This window comes from Rhipicephalus microplus, chromosome 3 (genome assembly GCF_043290135.1).
Source record: "Rhipicephalus microplus isolate Deutch F79 chromosome 3, USDA_Rmic, whole genome shotgun sequence".
Lineage (NCBI taxonomy): Eukaryota > Metazoa > Arthropoda > Arachnida > Ixodida > Ixodidae > Rhipicephalus > Rhipicephalus microplus.
In genome coordinates, this window is record NC_134702.1 from 253,394,814 (window position 1) to 253,409,271 (window position 14,458).

The 14,458-nt window shown below is 46.9% G+C and overlaps 1 protein-coding gene across 5 annotated transcripts in view; it reads left to right on the forward strand.

The window, feature by feature from the left end:
* Positions 1-14,458, forward strand: part of LOC119168643 (cytochrome P450 3A16) — a 291,485-nt gene that overhangs the window by 251,023 nt on the left and 26,004 nt on the right. For 4 of the 5 annotated variants that reach the window (XM_075890902.1, XM_075890901.1, XM_075890903.1 and 1 more), the window contains one exon: positions 7,310-7,447. The exons of the other annotated variant lie outside the window; for it this stretch is intronic. In XM_075890902.1, coding sequence (XP_075747017.1) covers positions 7,310-7,447 — 138 coding nt within the window. The remainder of the gene's footprint in view (positions 1-7,309; positions 7,448-14,458) is intronic. 5 annotated transcript variants of the gene reach the window in all.

A 14,458-nucleotide genomic window follows, 5' to 3' on the forward strand; every position in this document is an offset into this window, starting at 1 on the left:
CCAGTCCACTTCCCTCTAATTTGGCCTCTAATCCTTGTATGTACATCATGAATAACAAGGGTGACAAAGGACACCCCTGCCTAAGCCCCCGTTTCACCTAGGTGCGCTTAGTTACCTGTTTTTGCACTTTATAACTACCTTGTTACTTTTATAGATCTCCTTTAAAAAATTAATGACTACATCTTCCACGCCTAGTGCGTCCAGTATTCCCCACAGTTCCTCTTGAACCACGCTATCGTACGCTCCCTTGATATCCAAAAATGCTAGCCACCGGGGCCTTTGTTCCTTTTCTGCTATTTCGATGCACTGCGTCAGTGAGAACAGATTGTCTTCCAACCTCCTGTGTTTCCGAAACCCATTCTATCCTGCAGTTCCCCCAGTACCCGCTTATCCTCTATCCATGCCTGCAATCTTTCGTTTATAACCTGCATTGCCAGCCTGTAGACCACTGATGTCACTGTTTTAGGACGGTAGTTGTTTATGTCAGCTTTGTCCCCCTTTCCTGTATAGACCATGCTCATCCTGCTAAGTTTCCATCCATCGGGAACTTCACCATGGATTATTATTTTGCTCACTGCCTCTCTCAAAGCCTGCTTAGACTTCGGAACTAGTGTCTTTATCAGCATAATTGGAATGTCATCTGGGCCTGTTGATGTACTACTAGGAACCCTTTTCTCAGCCTTTTCCCACTCTTTTTGTAAAAATGGAGCCCTTGCGCCACTTTATTCATCCTTGTCTGTTGTGCTACATAAAGCACTTCTGTGTTGAAATTTTTCTGTCACCCTTGTTCCTTTATATTCCATAGCTTCGCCCCTTCTAGCCTAGCACCTTGAGCTGTAGTTATAAACGTCTGCTCTAAGCTCGTCTCATTTCTTAGGGAGTTTAGATGGTTCCAAAATTTCGCAGCTGCCCTTCTATTTTTTATGTACTTCTGCCAGCCTTTGGGCTGGCAGAAGAAGTTAGAGCCAGCCCTAGGCGGCACCCAATCGGCTGCGTTTGTCGTCACCAACGCCTTTCCGGCCACGCCAGATTCCGAGAGCCCCAATTACGCGTTGACGTTATCATTGGCCATCCTGCCTTCCGTTTCTATCGGATCACAACTTGAGACACCGAGTTTAAATACCGAGTCTGCGTGAAGTTCCTTTCGAAGAGCAACGTTCCTTTCTTCCACACAGTCTTGCCTCCCACCACTCATGAGACGCCTACGGAAATGAATTTCAAAGCATCCCAAGGAAATTACGATGATACTTCACATGCCGAAGGCAGTTTGCTAACCGGAAACTGGCGTCGAGCCCCCGACGCTACACCAAGCTCCTCATCGTCGGAATTCAACTTCCATCTGGGCACTCACGCCCAAACTGCCTCTGTACGCCTTCCTCGCTTCCATCCACGCCACCGCAAATCTCTTGCCCAAAACCAGCAGTGTGGAGGTCACCCTTCAGGCGAAACCAGCTGAGAGCCTTGTGTTTCAGAAAGCACACTCCGCTGACGCTGCCCACCAATTACTCTCTCTTACGAATCTGGAACTTAACGGTAAGCTGGTTACCATCAAGCCATATGCCCCTAATTCTCCCATATCATGCCTCGGTACCGTAAATAACGTCGGTGGTCATTTCAAATCCCTTCAGATCTTGCATTACCTAGAATCTTTCACGGCTTATATACTTTCTGCACGCATGATTGGCTGCACTCAATACGTGCTCTAACATTCGCAGGAACTGTCACTCCTCGCTCTGTATCTTTCAAACGCGTTTTTTTCAGAGGACGCCAACATAAACCTAAGCCTCCTAGTTGCATCCGCTGTCTCGCTATAGGGCACCATTCTCACCAATGCCCACAGCATAGCGTTCCGGCCAAGTGCTGCCGCTGTGCAGCAGCTCTACCCTCCGATCCTGCCGCAAACATTTGCGCCCATTCCTGGTGCATCCATTGCCAAGTAAATACTAATCCGTCTATGAACGCCATCTAGCCTTTCCTTCTTGCGAAGCAAAGGGAGTGTGCCAAAGCTGCCTCTTTTGTCACACAGCCCTGCACCGAGCTATTTGGGCATCCCCGCCCTCCTCTTTGGCGCATGAAATCTGTTGACCTCTCGCAACTCTCCCGGGCTCAAACGCCAATAAATTTAAAGACGAGTCACAGGTGTGCCCATCTTCATCTATCGCACTCTCACCAGCTTTGCGTAATGAGAGTCGCTCTTTCGAGCTGCGGCTTGACCAGCGTGAGCAAAAGCGCGTCTCCGATGAGTTACAACAAAAATACACGCAGCGACGCAGGCCCTAAAAATCACCACATAGACTCTCACCTCCCAACTCACAGAGCTAAATGAGCAATGCTCTACACTCACAATCTCAACCTCCGATATCCATGTATCCAAATTTTCTGACATGCTAAAAACCAACACCACCGCACACCACACTCGCCAAAATACACTAAAAAGTTTCATTGTGCGGATTCACATCGCCCTCGAAATCCAATCCATACAATTGAAATCATTCATTTCTAGGCTTAACTGTCTGTAAGAATCGCTTGACCTAGCAAAAAAAAGAAGGAACTTGCTCGCGCAAGCACCTTCACTACTAAAATGACTCAGATGGCGCGTGCAAAGGATACAGATATCTTCCAGTTGAACTGCCGCAAATTTCGCCTCAGTAAGACTCGTCTCCACCAGTATCTTCTCACCCGCACTTTCCTGCCCCACTTTATTTTCTGCAAGAGATTCGGGTGGTCCGCATTGTTCCGGGCTATCGCACCTACCATGCTACGACGGACACGCAAGTTGCGTTCATTTACGTGCGCAACGACTTTCGTGTTGAACCACCTGACGTTCACCCTACCTGCACAAATGCTTCGTTGTAATGGTCTATTACAAACCCTGTTCTCGAATCTCTCTGACCTTTATTTCTTTTTGCAATCTCCCTGTCACATCTTCTTTGTTCAATGCTCTTGGCAAATTCCTCTACTTCTTTCTGTTGACCACTCATGTGCTCCTTGGGTGGACTGCAACGCTCCTCACAGCCTCTGGGGCTACCCTAGGACACTCAAACCTGGCCACCTTCTGCACTGTCTTGCGTATCACCCTTCTTTACCTTCCTTACACTTCTATTCAAGCGGGAACTGTCTCGAAGAGCTCCACTACACCTGACTTCACTTTCGCTCGGGGTTTCCTTTCATTTCACTGGCAAGTGTACCAACTAGCCCGCTTCCACATCTCACTTCAGAGAAGGAAAAGGTGGTAAAATTCCCAGGAGGCGTTACTTCATATACAGGTGAGGGTAAGGTCTGAAACAGGGTTACAAGGGCAGAAGGTAAACAAGCATAATCAATTCTTCTGGTGGACACAGAAGGCGACAGCGTGGAAGACCCCGGGAAACCACCTATAGGAGCGCCCTTCGAGCAGGTTTCTAGCTCGTCCCACTGCTCTCAAGATTCAAACGGTATAAGATAAGAGTGGAGAAACAAACTACAGACCAAATAATAAAATACGAGGCATATAGCAAGATTTTATCCTTTATCTCTAAACTATTGCATAAATTTCACGCCGGGAACAGACCATTTGGTCTATGAAATGTTAAAATGCCTACCACTTCCAACGCCAAATACTGTACTTTCCCTTTACAAAGCCATCAGGTTTTCAAGCGACATCTTTTCCACTCGAAAAAAGGTCATTTGTATCCTGGTACAGGAATCACGATGACCAATAACAGGCTCATCATACTGACCAGCTGTCTAAGTAAACTTTTCGAAAAGAAGATAAATCGCGGACCAATGCCCTTCTTTAAAACAAACAGTGTTCTTAAAAAGTACCGGTGTAGTTTTAGAGAAGGTAGATAAACTTTGATCATCTGGTACGCATCGAGGCCAACATCCGAGGTGCTTTCGTCCACAAACAATTCTTCCTTTGTGTTCGTCGATGTGTAAAGGGATTACTACACCACATGACGCTTTGGCATTCTGCGAGACCTCTCACGCATAAGTGACCGCGGTACCATGCTGAACATAACCCATAGTTATTTGTCGAATAGCACTTTCTGTGTCCAAGTGGGGAATGTCTTGGCCCGAACATTTGTTCAGGAGACTGGAGTGCCGCAAAGTTGCATCCTAAATTTGGCTCTGTTTAATTTATAATTGAGCACCTTGCTTTCTTGCATCCTACGCAATATGTCCCATTGCAAATACGCCGATGGTGTGCAGTTAGGTTACCTTTCATGCAACTTCGCCATAATCGAGAAATTTTTCCTGGAAATATAAGACGTTACAGGGTACTAACCTACATGGGTATACGTGTAAACCTCATGAATACTGTGTACTGTGTGCGCTATGATCGAAACTGCGAGTTGCCATGTATTTTCACGAAAACTGCGTCTCGCAAAAAGGAGTGTCACTTAGGGACCGGTTTGTTCGCTGATGCAGGAAACATGCAAAGTGGTAGGGTTTTGTTTCTTGCTAGTGCGTTAACAATGAGTCGAACAATAGGGCGTCTGTCTACTAACCGTGCTTGACGGGACGCTCCTGAGTTGTTTGGTGGTACGACAGTCATTGCGGATAGCATCCCAGGAAGCACGCCTAGCACGGCATTAAGCTGATTAGGACTTAATCAATACTGGAGTCCACCGCCCGAAGACGGCGCAAAGCACCGTATCAAGATATTGAGGCGCTAATAGCTTTTGTATCGTCAATTTCTGCACATGACTCGCCTCTGTCTATAGCTAGCAGTCGGCATACCTGTGAAAGAACGTGCAAACAAGAAAAAAATGCTTTTGTGTTACCTTGAAACCACCGCGCTCGCGTTATCGAAACCAACTTGCGCTTTGAAGTGTGCGTTACAAAATCACAGCATATTCACGGAGTGCGTGATGATGAGTGGGGTGAAGTGTCCGTCCATCTGTTCATTCTAGCTTACATTCGTTCGTCCGTCAGCCCGTTCATGCATCCGTGCTTGCGTCCGTTCATCCATACTTCTGTCCATATTTCCATTCATTTGTGCGTCCATTCGTGCATCTGTCTGTCAGTCCATCCATCCATCAGTCCTTCCATCTGGAGCACACTTCAAACACCGCCATCTCGCACCTTTTCACCATATATTTAGCATGCAAAAATACTGCCATCCAGCGTACCTTCCAAGGAATAAACAAGATGTAGCATTCGCGCACTTTCTTACAGCCTGCGCTTCGTTTCTGCTTCCCACCTTTCACTTAACGCCTCTAGTTCATGGCACTGCAGCCCAACCTTCGCTAATCCGTGCTGAAACCAAGAAGGCTACTCCAGCGAGTTTAACGTGGCAACCCTTTCTGGTCAGATACTGCTCGAATGCATCCTTCTGATACTAGCTTTTTTAGTAGGCATCCAAGTCAAGGCTAGTTTTATTGGAGATTAAGTGAGCAACACTCGCTGTGTACGATATTTCATCAGAAACGACTATCTTTTTATTTACGATTAACGTGCGCGAGTTTCTTTCTAAATTTTAAAGGGTACGCGCGTGCCAGTCTAGTCCGGCCATCAAGGTGGCTACCTACTCCCTACCTACCTACCTACCTACCTACATACCTACCTACCTACCTACCTACCTACATACATACATACAAACACACATAAATACCTACGTACGTACATACATACATACACACATACATACCTACATACATACATACATACATACATACATACATACATACATACATACATACATACATACATACATACATACATACATACATACATACATACATACATACATACATACATACATGCACACATACATACATACATGCACACATACATACATACATGCACACATACATGCACACATACATACATACATGCACACATACATGCACACATACATACATACATACATACATACATACATACATACATACATAAATACATACATACATACATACATACATACATACATACATGCACACGTGTATCCATACATGAACACATGCACACATGTATGCAAACAAGCATACATACATGCACACATGTATGCAAACATGCATACATACATGCACACATGCATGCATACATGCATACATACATGCACACATGCATGCATACATGCATACATACATGCACACATGCATGCATACATACATGCATACATACATGCATGCATACATGCATGCATACATGCATGCATACATGCATGCATACATGCATACATCGCGGACGGATGATCCCTGGCATAGGAATTTTCACCCCCAAAAGGCAGACAATTTATTTTAAACACAACGCGGCACTGCTTTAAACATGAAGAAGAGGACACGCAAAGACGGGCACTGTCATTCTGTCTTACTCAATTGCATGTGCCTAAACCGCGTTGATTTTAAATGAACCCTTACAATCAATCTTGCTTGCAAAGACTTTTATTCTAAGAGCGAATTCGTTATATTTTCGTCCATGGAACAATATATCGAACTAATTGCGGTTTTCATGCGACTTCGATATGCATGGGTCCGACTGCCTCGTCATAACATTCGTTAATAGCATTCCTGGTTTTCCTCTATGTATTTCTGGATTTCTTTTTTTTTCAAATATCGTGGATTGATTCAGTGAACATAACTGTTGGAGTTCAACCTTCCAAATCACCATATATTCGAGAGAGGTTGAGGGGGGGGGGGGGGCTCTTGAAATTTCGACCATTTGGGCACACAGCCATGAAAAATTTCGCCACTATCGAGAATGCGGCCGCCGCGGCATAGATTCGATGCAGCGGCCTGTGGGTCAGCAGCCCAGTGCTTTAGCTCCTATACCGCCATGACCGGTGCATAAACTAATTCGGACTCCAGCTATTTCATGCCCACAAAGTTTGTGGCGCAGGTTATTGTTTTCTTGTTGTGTGCTTTGCACATGCTTTCGCTCTATTTCTTTCCCTCATCTTGTATATATGCGCCTTGTTTCCATCAAACATACAGCTTTTTTGCTCGCGCTTGTGTTATGTGCCGGGTATTATTTGTTTGTGTGTGTGGGCGTGTGTGTTCCTTCCTATTTCGAATTGTGAATAAAACACGAGGCATGGTGCCCTCTGACCCTAAATTATCAACCGCAGTGGACAAAATATTTCTCTGTGGCACGTTTCGTCGGTCGCTTTACGTGATAAAACAGCACCAGCGTGGGCCTGTCAATGTTATGTTTGTTCTGGTGGACGGTGGCGCAGCCAGTCTGTATACCAGATGTCTCTTGTACTGTTGTGAGTAGTAGACTCAACAATTGCTTTTAGTTGGTTTGTTTTCGCTTAAAAGAGATCTTATAGGAAGGTTATAAAGTACGAGATTGAATGAATGTCTCCCGCATTGCTTCTTCGCAGGACATACAGAACGTGCGTCGAGAGCACCGTGTTAGGAAACATAGCTATTGATAAAGGAACCTTCATCCGAATTCCTATTTTCGCCATGCAACATGACGAAAAATATTTTGTAGAACCTGATGTCTTCAACCCTGACAGGTAGGTGAATACCCAGGGAATTTGCATGCTGCTCTGCTGGAGGGGGAAGTGGGTTACATGTCAGTGAGGCAAGTGGTGTGATTGGTTTTCAAAATGCTGTTGGCATGCCTGTAGAGTAATTTTTTTATTATTGCCTTCATAGCACTTTTATGAAGATTAACGGCCGCTACTATTTTCAAAAGGAAATGCCTGCATTTTTGTTCTGTATTGCGCTTTTATCTTTTTATATCTTTTTTTCACCTTTAAGTGACCCGGCACATCATAATTTTACTGCACTAACACCGACAAGGTCCTTAATGTTTTTAGTTGGGTGGATGATTCGTTAATTTCTTTTCGGAAAGGGGAACTTCCTGATAGCGTGTGCTAAAAGTGAACTAGGCTACTTTAAAAGTCATGGTAATGGGCTAATGTTTACATTTTAACGACCGCAAAAAGGTGTGCTTCCGTTGGTAGACTTTCTGTGAAGTTCAGAGTGTGTCAGATGTGCTGGTAATATTTTCTGCGTGCACAAATAAAGTTCCTTGCATCCACAACGACTCACTAGAAAACAATAAAGAGGCACCACAACACTTCGAATAGATTTTGGACTTTGGAAGTTGAGCATACACAATAGGCGTGATAGTTTGTCTAAAATTGGAGAGACTTTTTTCAGCCCGCTTTTCTTGGTAAGCTGTCACATCTGTATCAAAGACGATTATGAAGAATGTTGAGTATGGTGGCCATGAAAATGGCTTGAAGTGCCGCGTGCTTAGCTAGAGGTCAGAAGTGGTTCCGTACATTCAGGAGGTTACACGTAGCTTGAAAGAGGTAGATACTCAGTTTAACGGGCTGTTGGTTTTCTCGGTCATGAAGAATCTCGCTCAGCAGAGCCATAGCACCCCCTGTGCTCAGCAAAATGAAGGCTGCCGGAAGATTCGAGAAAACTTTTTGTTGATTGTTCCAATAACCTCGTGTCCGGAATTGCCCTGTCCTGCATAGAAGTATATGGCTTCCATACTTACAAGGCTCTGCTCAATGGCCAACTGAGGGAGCAGGAAACAAATCTCATTACCAAGAAGAGAAGTAGTCTCCTTGACCCCTTAATCGTGTGCTCGCGTTTGTAACCACGTTCCTGGTTTGCAAAATTATTAGGCAGAAGTAGGTGAAAATACCTAGTGAAATGTTAGATGTCTTTATTTTTATCAGAAAAGCGGGTGAGGAGTGTGTGACACTACCAGAGAGCTTAGTTTCATTTTTGGGGGAGTTGTTTACTTTTTCTCTTACTTTTATACTATATATGTGCTCACGATGTGGCTGCGCAGCTAACTTATAAAAACGTGTGGATTTCCCTTTAATAAATCCAGTTGTGAATGTGCGACTGTATTCGTCTAGCGCACTGCTGACGCTAAGGTACTCGGCTGCTGGCCCGAAAATCGCGGGTTCGAATCCCGGCTGCGGCTGCTGCATTTCCGATGGAGGCGGAAATGTTGTAGGCCCGTGTGCTCAGATTTGTGTGCACGTTAAAGAACCCCAGGTGGTCTGAATTTCCGGAGCCCTTCACTACGGCATCTCTCATAATCATATGGTGGTTTTGGAACGTTAAACCCCACAAATCAATCAATCAATACACTGCTGACGATGGTTGGACTCCGAGGATAGGCTCTTCGGCAGGTGACTTGCCAGAGTGTCTGTCGTTATTCTGTTGCTTTTGACATATGATAACATAGACGTGGGCGGCGCATTACAACCAGCTCACTAGAATGAAGAAAGAGAATGGTGCCAGCACCTGAAGGTTTCAGTAGTAATCACAACTCAACAAAATGTCCCAATATGGTCTAGCTGGCGAGACAGTGATTTGCAAGTAGCAATACTTGTGGTCTTGACTGTGTGCTCAGAGATGAGCTCGGGTGCTTCCGGTCACCTGACGATGCAGGAGTAACGCTTGTCTCTGCACTTTTGTCAGCGTAAGACTAGGCGCACTGATCACTGTCTGTAAGGGGAAAATACTCAAAGGAGACGTCACCTCAGGGTCGCACTGTGGGCAGCCGGTAATTTTGTTTCTTACACATTCTGTAAACTTGCCGAGCGTAATACTTTCATGTGTAATGTTCGATGGAACTATCACCATCGTGCTGGTGATGTGCGCAATCACCTCGCGAAAGTTGAAAACTCCGTCAAGACGTTGCGAGATGTGACTGAAGTTTTGTTTGACTGTATGGCGTCAGCTGACGGGCTCGTGTCGCTGTCACGATCCTGTGAATGACAAGGGCTCATTTGCCGATGTCTTTCTCGTCCAGCGCACCGCGAGCCACCCGGTGGTTTTTGTTAAGAGGCTGCAGAAACATATCGCGTGGAAAATATGAATACACTCAGAGCAGGTGACACTTCCGCAGGTTGCGTGGTATTGATACCAGTTGTGGGGTCACCGGTCTGTCACTTCGGAGCAATCGCAACCCTTCAGGTTTAGATAGTATAAGATGCGAAATGAGCTTGTGATTTAATTCCATGATCGTCAATGTGGGCAGAAACAGGGGACCACTACTTTGATGTCCTTGCGATATTCGTCTCTTAAAAAGAGGTAGTGCCAGGCAGGCTCAGCTAGATACTCTGTTGACATCTACGTGGAAAAATTGCACAGGTGCTTTCTCGGCACGTAGCTGAATTCGACGCGACACATTCTTTCGCACCGCTTCATTTACCATCTTCCCAATCTCCTTACTGAACAAATACCGGCACAGCTCACCCATCGGTCAGAAGGCCCATCGTGTGGCTTCCTTTTAACGTGGGACTATTTTACAGCATCTTCAAATACGTTGAAGAAGACGTCGTTAAAAAACCAACTGAGCCAATGGTCGGTGCTGTATTTCAAGTCCAAAAAACAATGAGTTCACGAGGATTGGCGCTACTTGGACCATAAAGGCAGTGACTAAAGAGAGTGTGCAAGCGCATTCATCACCGCCAATGGGCGACATTGGTAACTTCTGAGCGGTGCTGCTTCTTTCTCTGAACTATCTGCGTGATTACGGTGTTATAAATACCTGTGAATCTGGCCCAGGCAAACTTCAAGGAAAACCCTGTAAAAAACGAGTGACCAGAGAATAGAATAAACTTTACTATGCCTCTCATTTTACGTCTATTGCCTAAATAAAGCAGAGAAGACGGTATAGACACGTCAGAGAACTTTAATTCGCTTCTTCACGTATGAACGCCTCACTGATGGGTGACATTAACGCCCATCATTCGCTGTAGAGAAGCATGAGGACGAATCGAAGCATCTAGATGTACATCCATCGAATTAAAGTCGCACTGGCTTTCAAACACATAACTTTTTTCATTTGAAATATCCATCATTTCAGATTTCGAGAACCAAGGGACATAGGCCTTTTAACGGGGTTGACACGGACCATGACTCGTACAAAAACAGCGTGAATAGGCAATCGTACGGAGACGATCAACAATATACGGAGTGAAAAAACCGCCACTTCTAGCTCGAGATATCTACCAGAGCACTGATCGACAACATGGGCGCACGAAATCCACCGATGACCTTATAAAATCCCACTCGAATAACGTCTACTGCACAATATTCAGAGGTTTTGTTATTCGCTTGACCCCCGCAAGCTTTTTCCCCGCAAGGAGGGCTCCTCACATCTACAACAACGTCATGCCTTCACTGCACCGGCGCTACATCAGTCGCGCATAGCTTGACATTTCTGGTGAAACATCTTGGCAAGCCTCAGGGGCGAAGTTCATTTAGTTTAACTTTGTAATGTTGTAGGCCCGTGTGCTCAGATTTGGGTGCACGTTAAAGAACCCCAGGTGGTCAAAATTTCCGGAGCCCTTCACTACGGCGTCTCTCATAATCATATGGTGGTTTTGGGACGTTAAACCCCACAAATCAATCAATCAATCAGTTTAACTTTGTAATGCGTCACACGTAACTGAGAGAAAAGAGACGAAAAAGAAAAGAAGGCAGTATCTCCCGAACAATATAATAAACGGCGCTGTCGCATAGAAGTACATAAAAATTGCAGTTAAGTGAAGATGTTTTAGATGGCTCTGAGCCACTACTCTTCAATTGGCTGTTGCGCGGGTTGTGCCCATGGGTACGCGGAGAATTAGTGTCTCTCTCTCTGCTGGATAGTCACTGTACGTGGCGGATCATTGGTGGGGCGGATCATTAGTCTGCATTTCCGAACGTGAACGGACGCATGCACGGACGGACGGACAGACGGATGAACGCTTCACCCCACTCATCATCATTCACTACATGAATAAGCTGTCATTTCTTTCAGCGTGCAAACTTGGCAAAAAAGGATAGAGTAGAACTTATCGGAGCAGCGGCTGCGAGCGTGCCCATTGTAAGTAGAAGAGAACGACGACGATCAACGGCACACTTGTGGCACGCTGCAGCCACTGCCACTGGCATCGGGAAGTTGCAGCCTGGCTTTCGATCAGTAAACCTGGTTGGCGTCGGTCTCCACTTCTTCTCTGAGGTGTTCTCGGCCTATACACTGCTCCGAAGCCTTTACATTTGGCGCCCAACGGGAAGATTCCCACCCCTGGTCCCCAGTCATGGAGTCCAAGATGTGCTCCCCGACTTGGGTTTGGCGGTTCCCACCAGCTTCCGGCTTCAGACACTGCAAAAGTTTTAACCTTAGAAGGATGATCTCGGCTACACGCAGCTCTGACGAGTAGAGCGGGCCTACCTGGATATATAGCGCTTCGGAACTTGTGACCCGTTTTGGCTCCACCGGTCGTTTCAGCTTCACAACGTATTTTATTACTCTGGGGCAATTACGCATAACAGGATGTTGTGCGCGTCTGTCGCGTGTCGGTACATCACTCAATTCGCTCCTTTCAGCAGCAACCAGCTACCGATGCAGGCCTCGGAGAACGTGACGAACTCGCCCAGCCTGGTGGCTTCTCGACACGACCAGAGACGTTGTAGCGATGCACTCTCAGACTACGAGGCTGCAGCTACCAGGACAAGGTCAGACAGTCAAGCGACGACCAAGGCACGTCACTGGTGCCCAGCAAGGACCCCAAGACGCACGACAAAGACCTCAACAGCGCGGCCGAGGAGGAGAACTCCACAGTTGCCGAGAATGAGAAGGACGCCAAGGCCACCATAGGACGGCACCACAGGGCGAAATTGGCGAGGACGCATGTGCTGATGCGGGCCCGGAGAATGTGAACGCCGCGCAGTCTGTGGTGATGGTAGGGGTGCTCTCTAGAAACGAACCAGATGATCTCCTAGGTGGCAAGATGGACATTGGTAAGTGCCGCACCAGTGAGAAGGAGGTCGCCGGCGTAGCGGCAGACGCCATGTGTGGAAGCGCCGCGTGGCGACGAGATTCAGAAAAAGCACTCAATGATGCAAAGGGAGAGCTTCAGCGGGCAAAGAAGAAAAAGGAGAAAAAAGAGCAATGACAAAGGGTGGCACTGATGAGGAGGCCACGGAGAACGTAGGCAATGTAATACACGCGAAAGTGGATTAGGCGAGCCCTGCTTAAGCGCACATTGACCGTCATGACAGCAAAGAAGCAACGGAGGAGTTTCTGAAGTTTGTAACGGTGGCAGTTGTCGAAGAGGAAGCTGAAAAGAACTCAGGAGGTGACGACGACACAGATGCCTGAGAAAGAGCAGCTCACAGCACAGAGTGAAGTCGCGGAGGGCGCGAACAACGTTCAGTACTGTGAGGGCAAAGGCACCACCAGAAATGGCAAATGTAACAAGATGCAGGGAGTGAACGCCGACGATGCAAAGTTTGTGGATGACGTGGAAAGTGCCGCGAGTGCTGAGGACAAGAGAGACGCAGAATGTTTGGACGATGACATTGAGAAGTTCGAAAACGCCAAGCAGAGTGAAGTGTAAAAGCCTGACAAGATGATGCTAAGCTCATACAAGAAACCGTCTACGTCGGAGACGATGCTTTTCACCATAGTAGTAGTAGCAGTAGTAGTATTTTTATTTACAGTAAGCCGGATACAGAGCTCACTGCAGGGCAAAAGGGCTAAAGGCGAACAGTCTGACAAAGGCTCTTGTCCCTCCGCAGTCCGTGATCATAGGTGAGCTGAGCCGGCGTATGTCAGGTTGTTCAGCAACGACGCAAACGGGGACTACAATGATGTCGAGGCACACACCTTTCAAAGTGGATGTGGTACCTACATCAGAGAGTGTTGAACAGTAGCTGCCACAGGCACAAGTCTTCTACGTGGACGTCACGCATACCTGGCTATCGAGGATTCCTGCATTCAACAACTCCTTCTTGGAGGAGGGGGCCACAACACGGGCATGAAAGGTCCGGACCGCGAACACGGCAGTCACACATGACGGCTTACGATTCGCCGGGACCGATGCAGCACGAGAAGCATCGACGTAGTCATAAGAATCAGTTGCAACTCGGGTGCGCCTCCGTGTTCGGGGGGGGGGGGGGTGGCGTCGTTGGACCACTGCGCGAATCGAGTGCGCTGGCTTGCGGTCTTGTGGGCCACGTTTGGTTCGCTGTCCTTTCCGTCTATGTGGCATATCCTCTCCGCTTTTTCCGAAAGGAGGGAGCAGTAGGGGAGTGACGGTCGCGATCGGGCCGACTGGAGGTAGAAGATGAAGACGACGATCACCGGTACGGCGCGCTCGTGGTACGCAGCAGCCGCTAGCAGCGGGCTGTTGCGTCCCGGCTTTCGGTCAGTTAACAGATTCTGTCGGCCTACACCTATTCTCTGAGTGGTTCTCGTACTAGCCGCAGCTCCGAAACCCCTACAAAGTGTAGCCGCATGACGTCCATATTGCACAAATTCTGGATAGGCAAGTTCCCCTATCTAGTGAAGTACTTCAAGCATCATTGAACACATGAAGGCACTGGTCATCTCCATGTTGAGATGGACAGGCCTACGCTGTCTTGCGTCACCTGTGCATGAAGGCACAACGCTGTCTCCTGAATATTTCTCGTCAATCGTGGCATAATAGTGCACATTCCGCTGAGTGGAATGCGCCAGGAGAGACTCCATTGAGTCTGGCAGTATAGTTGCC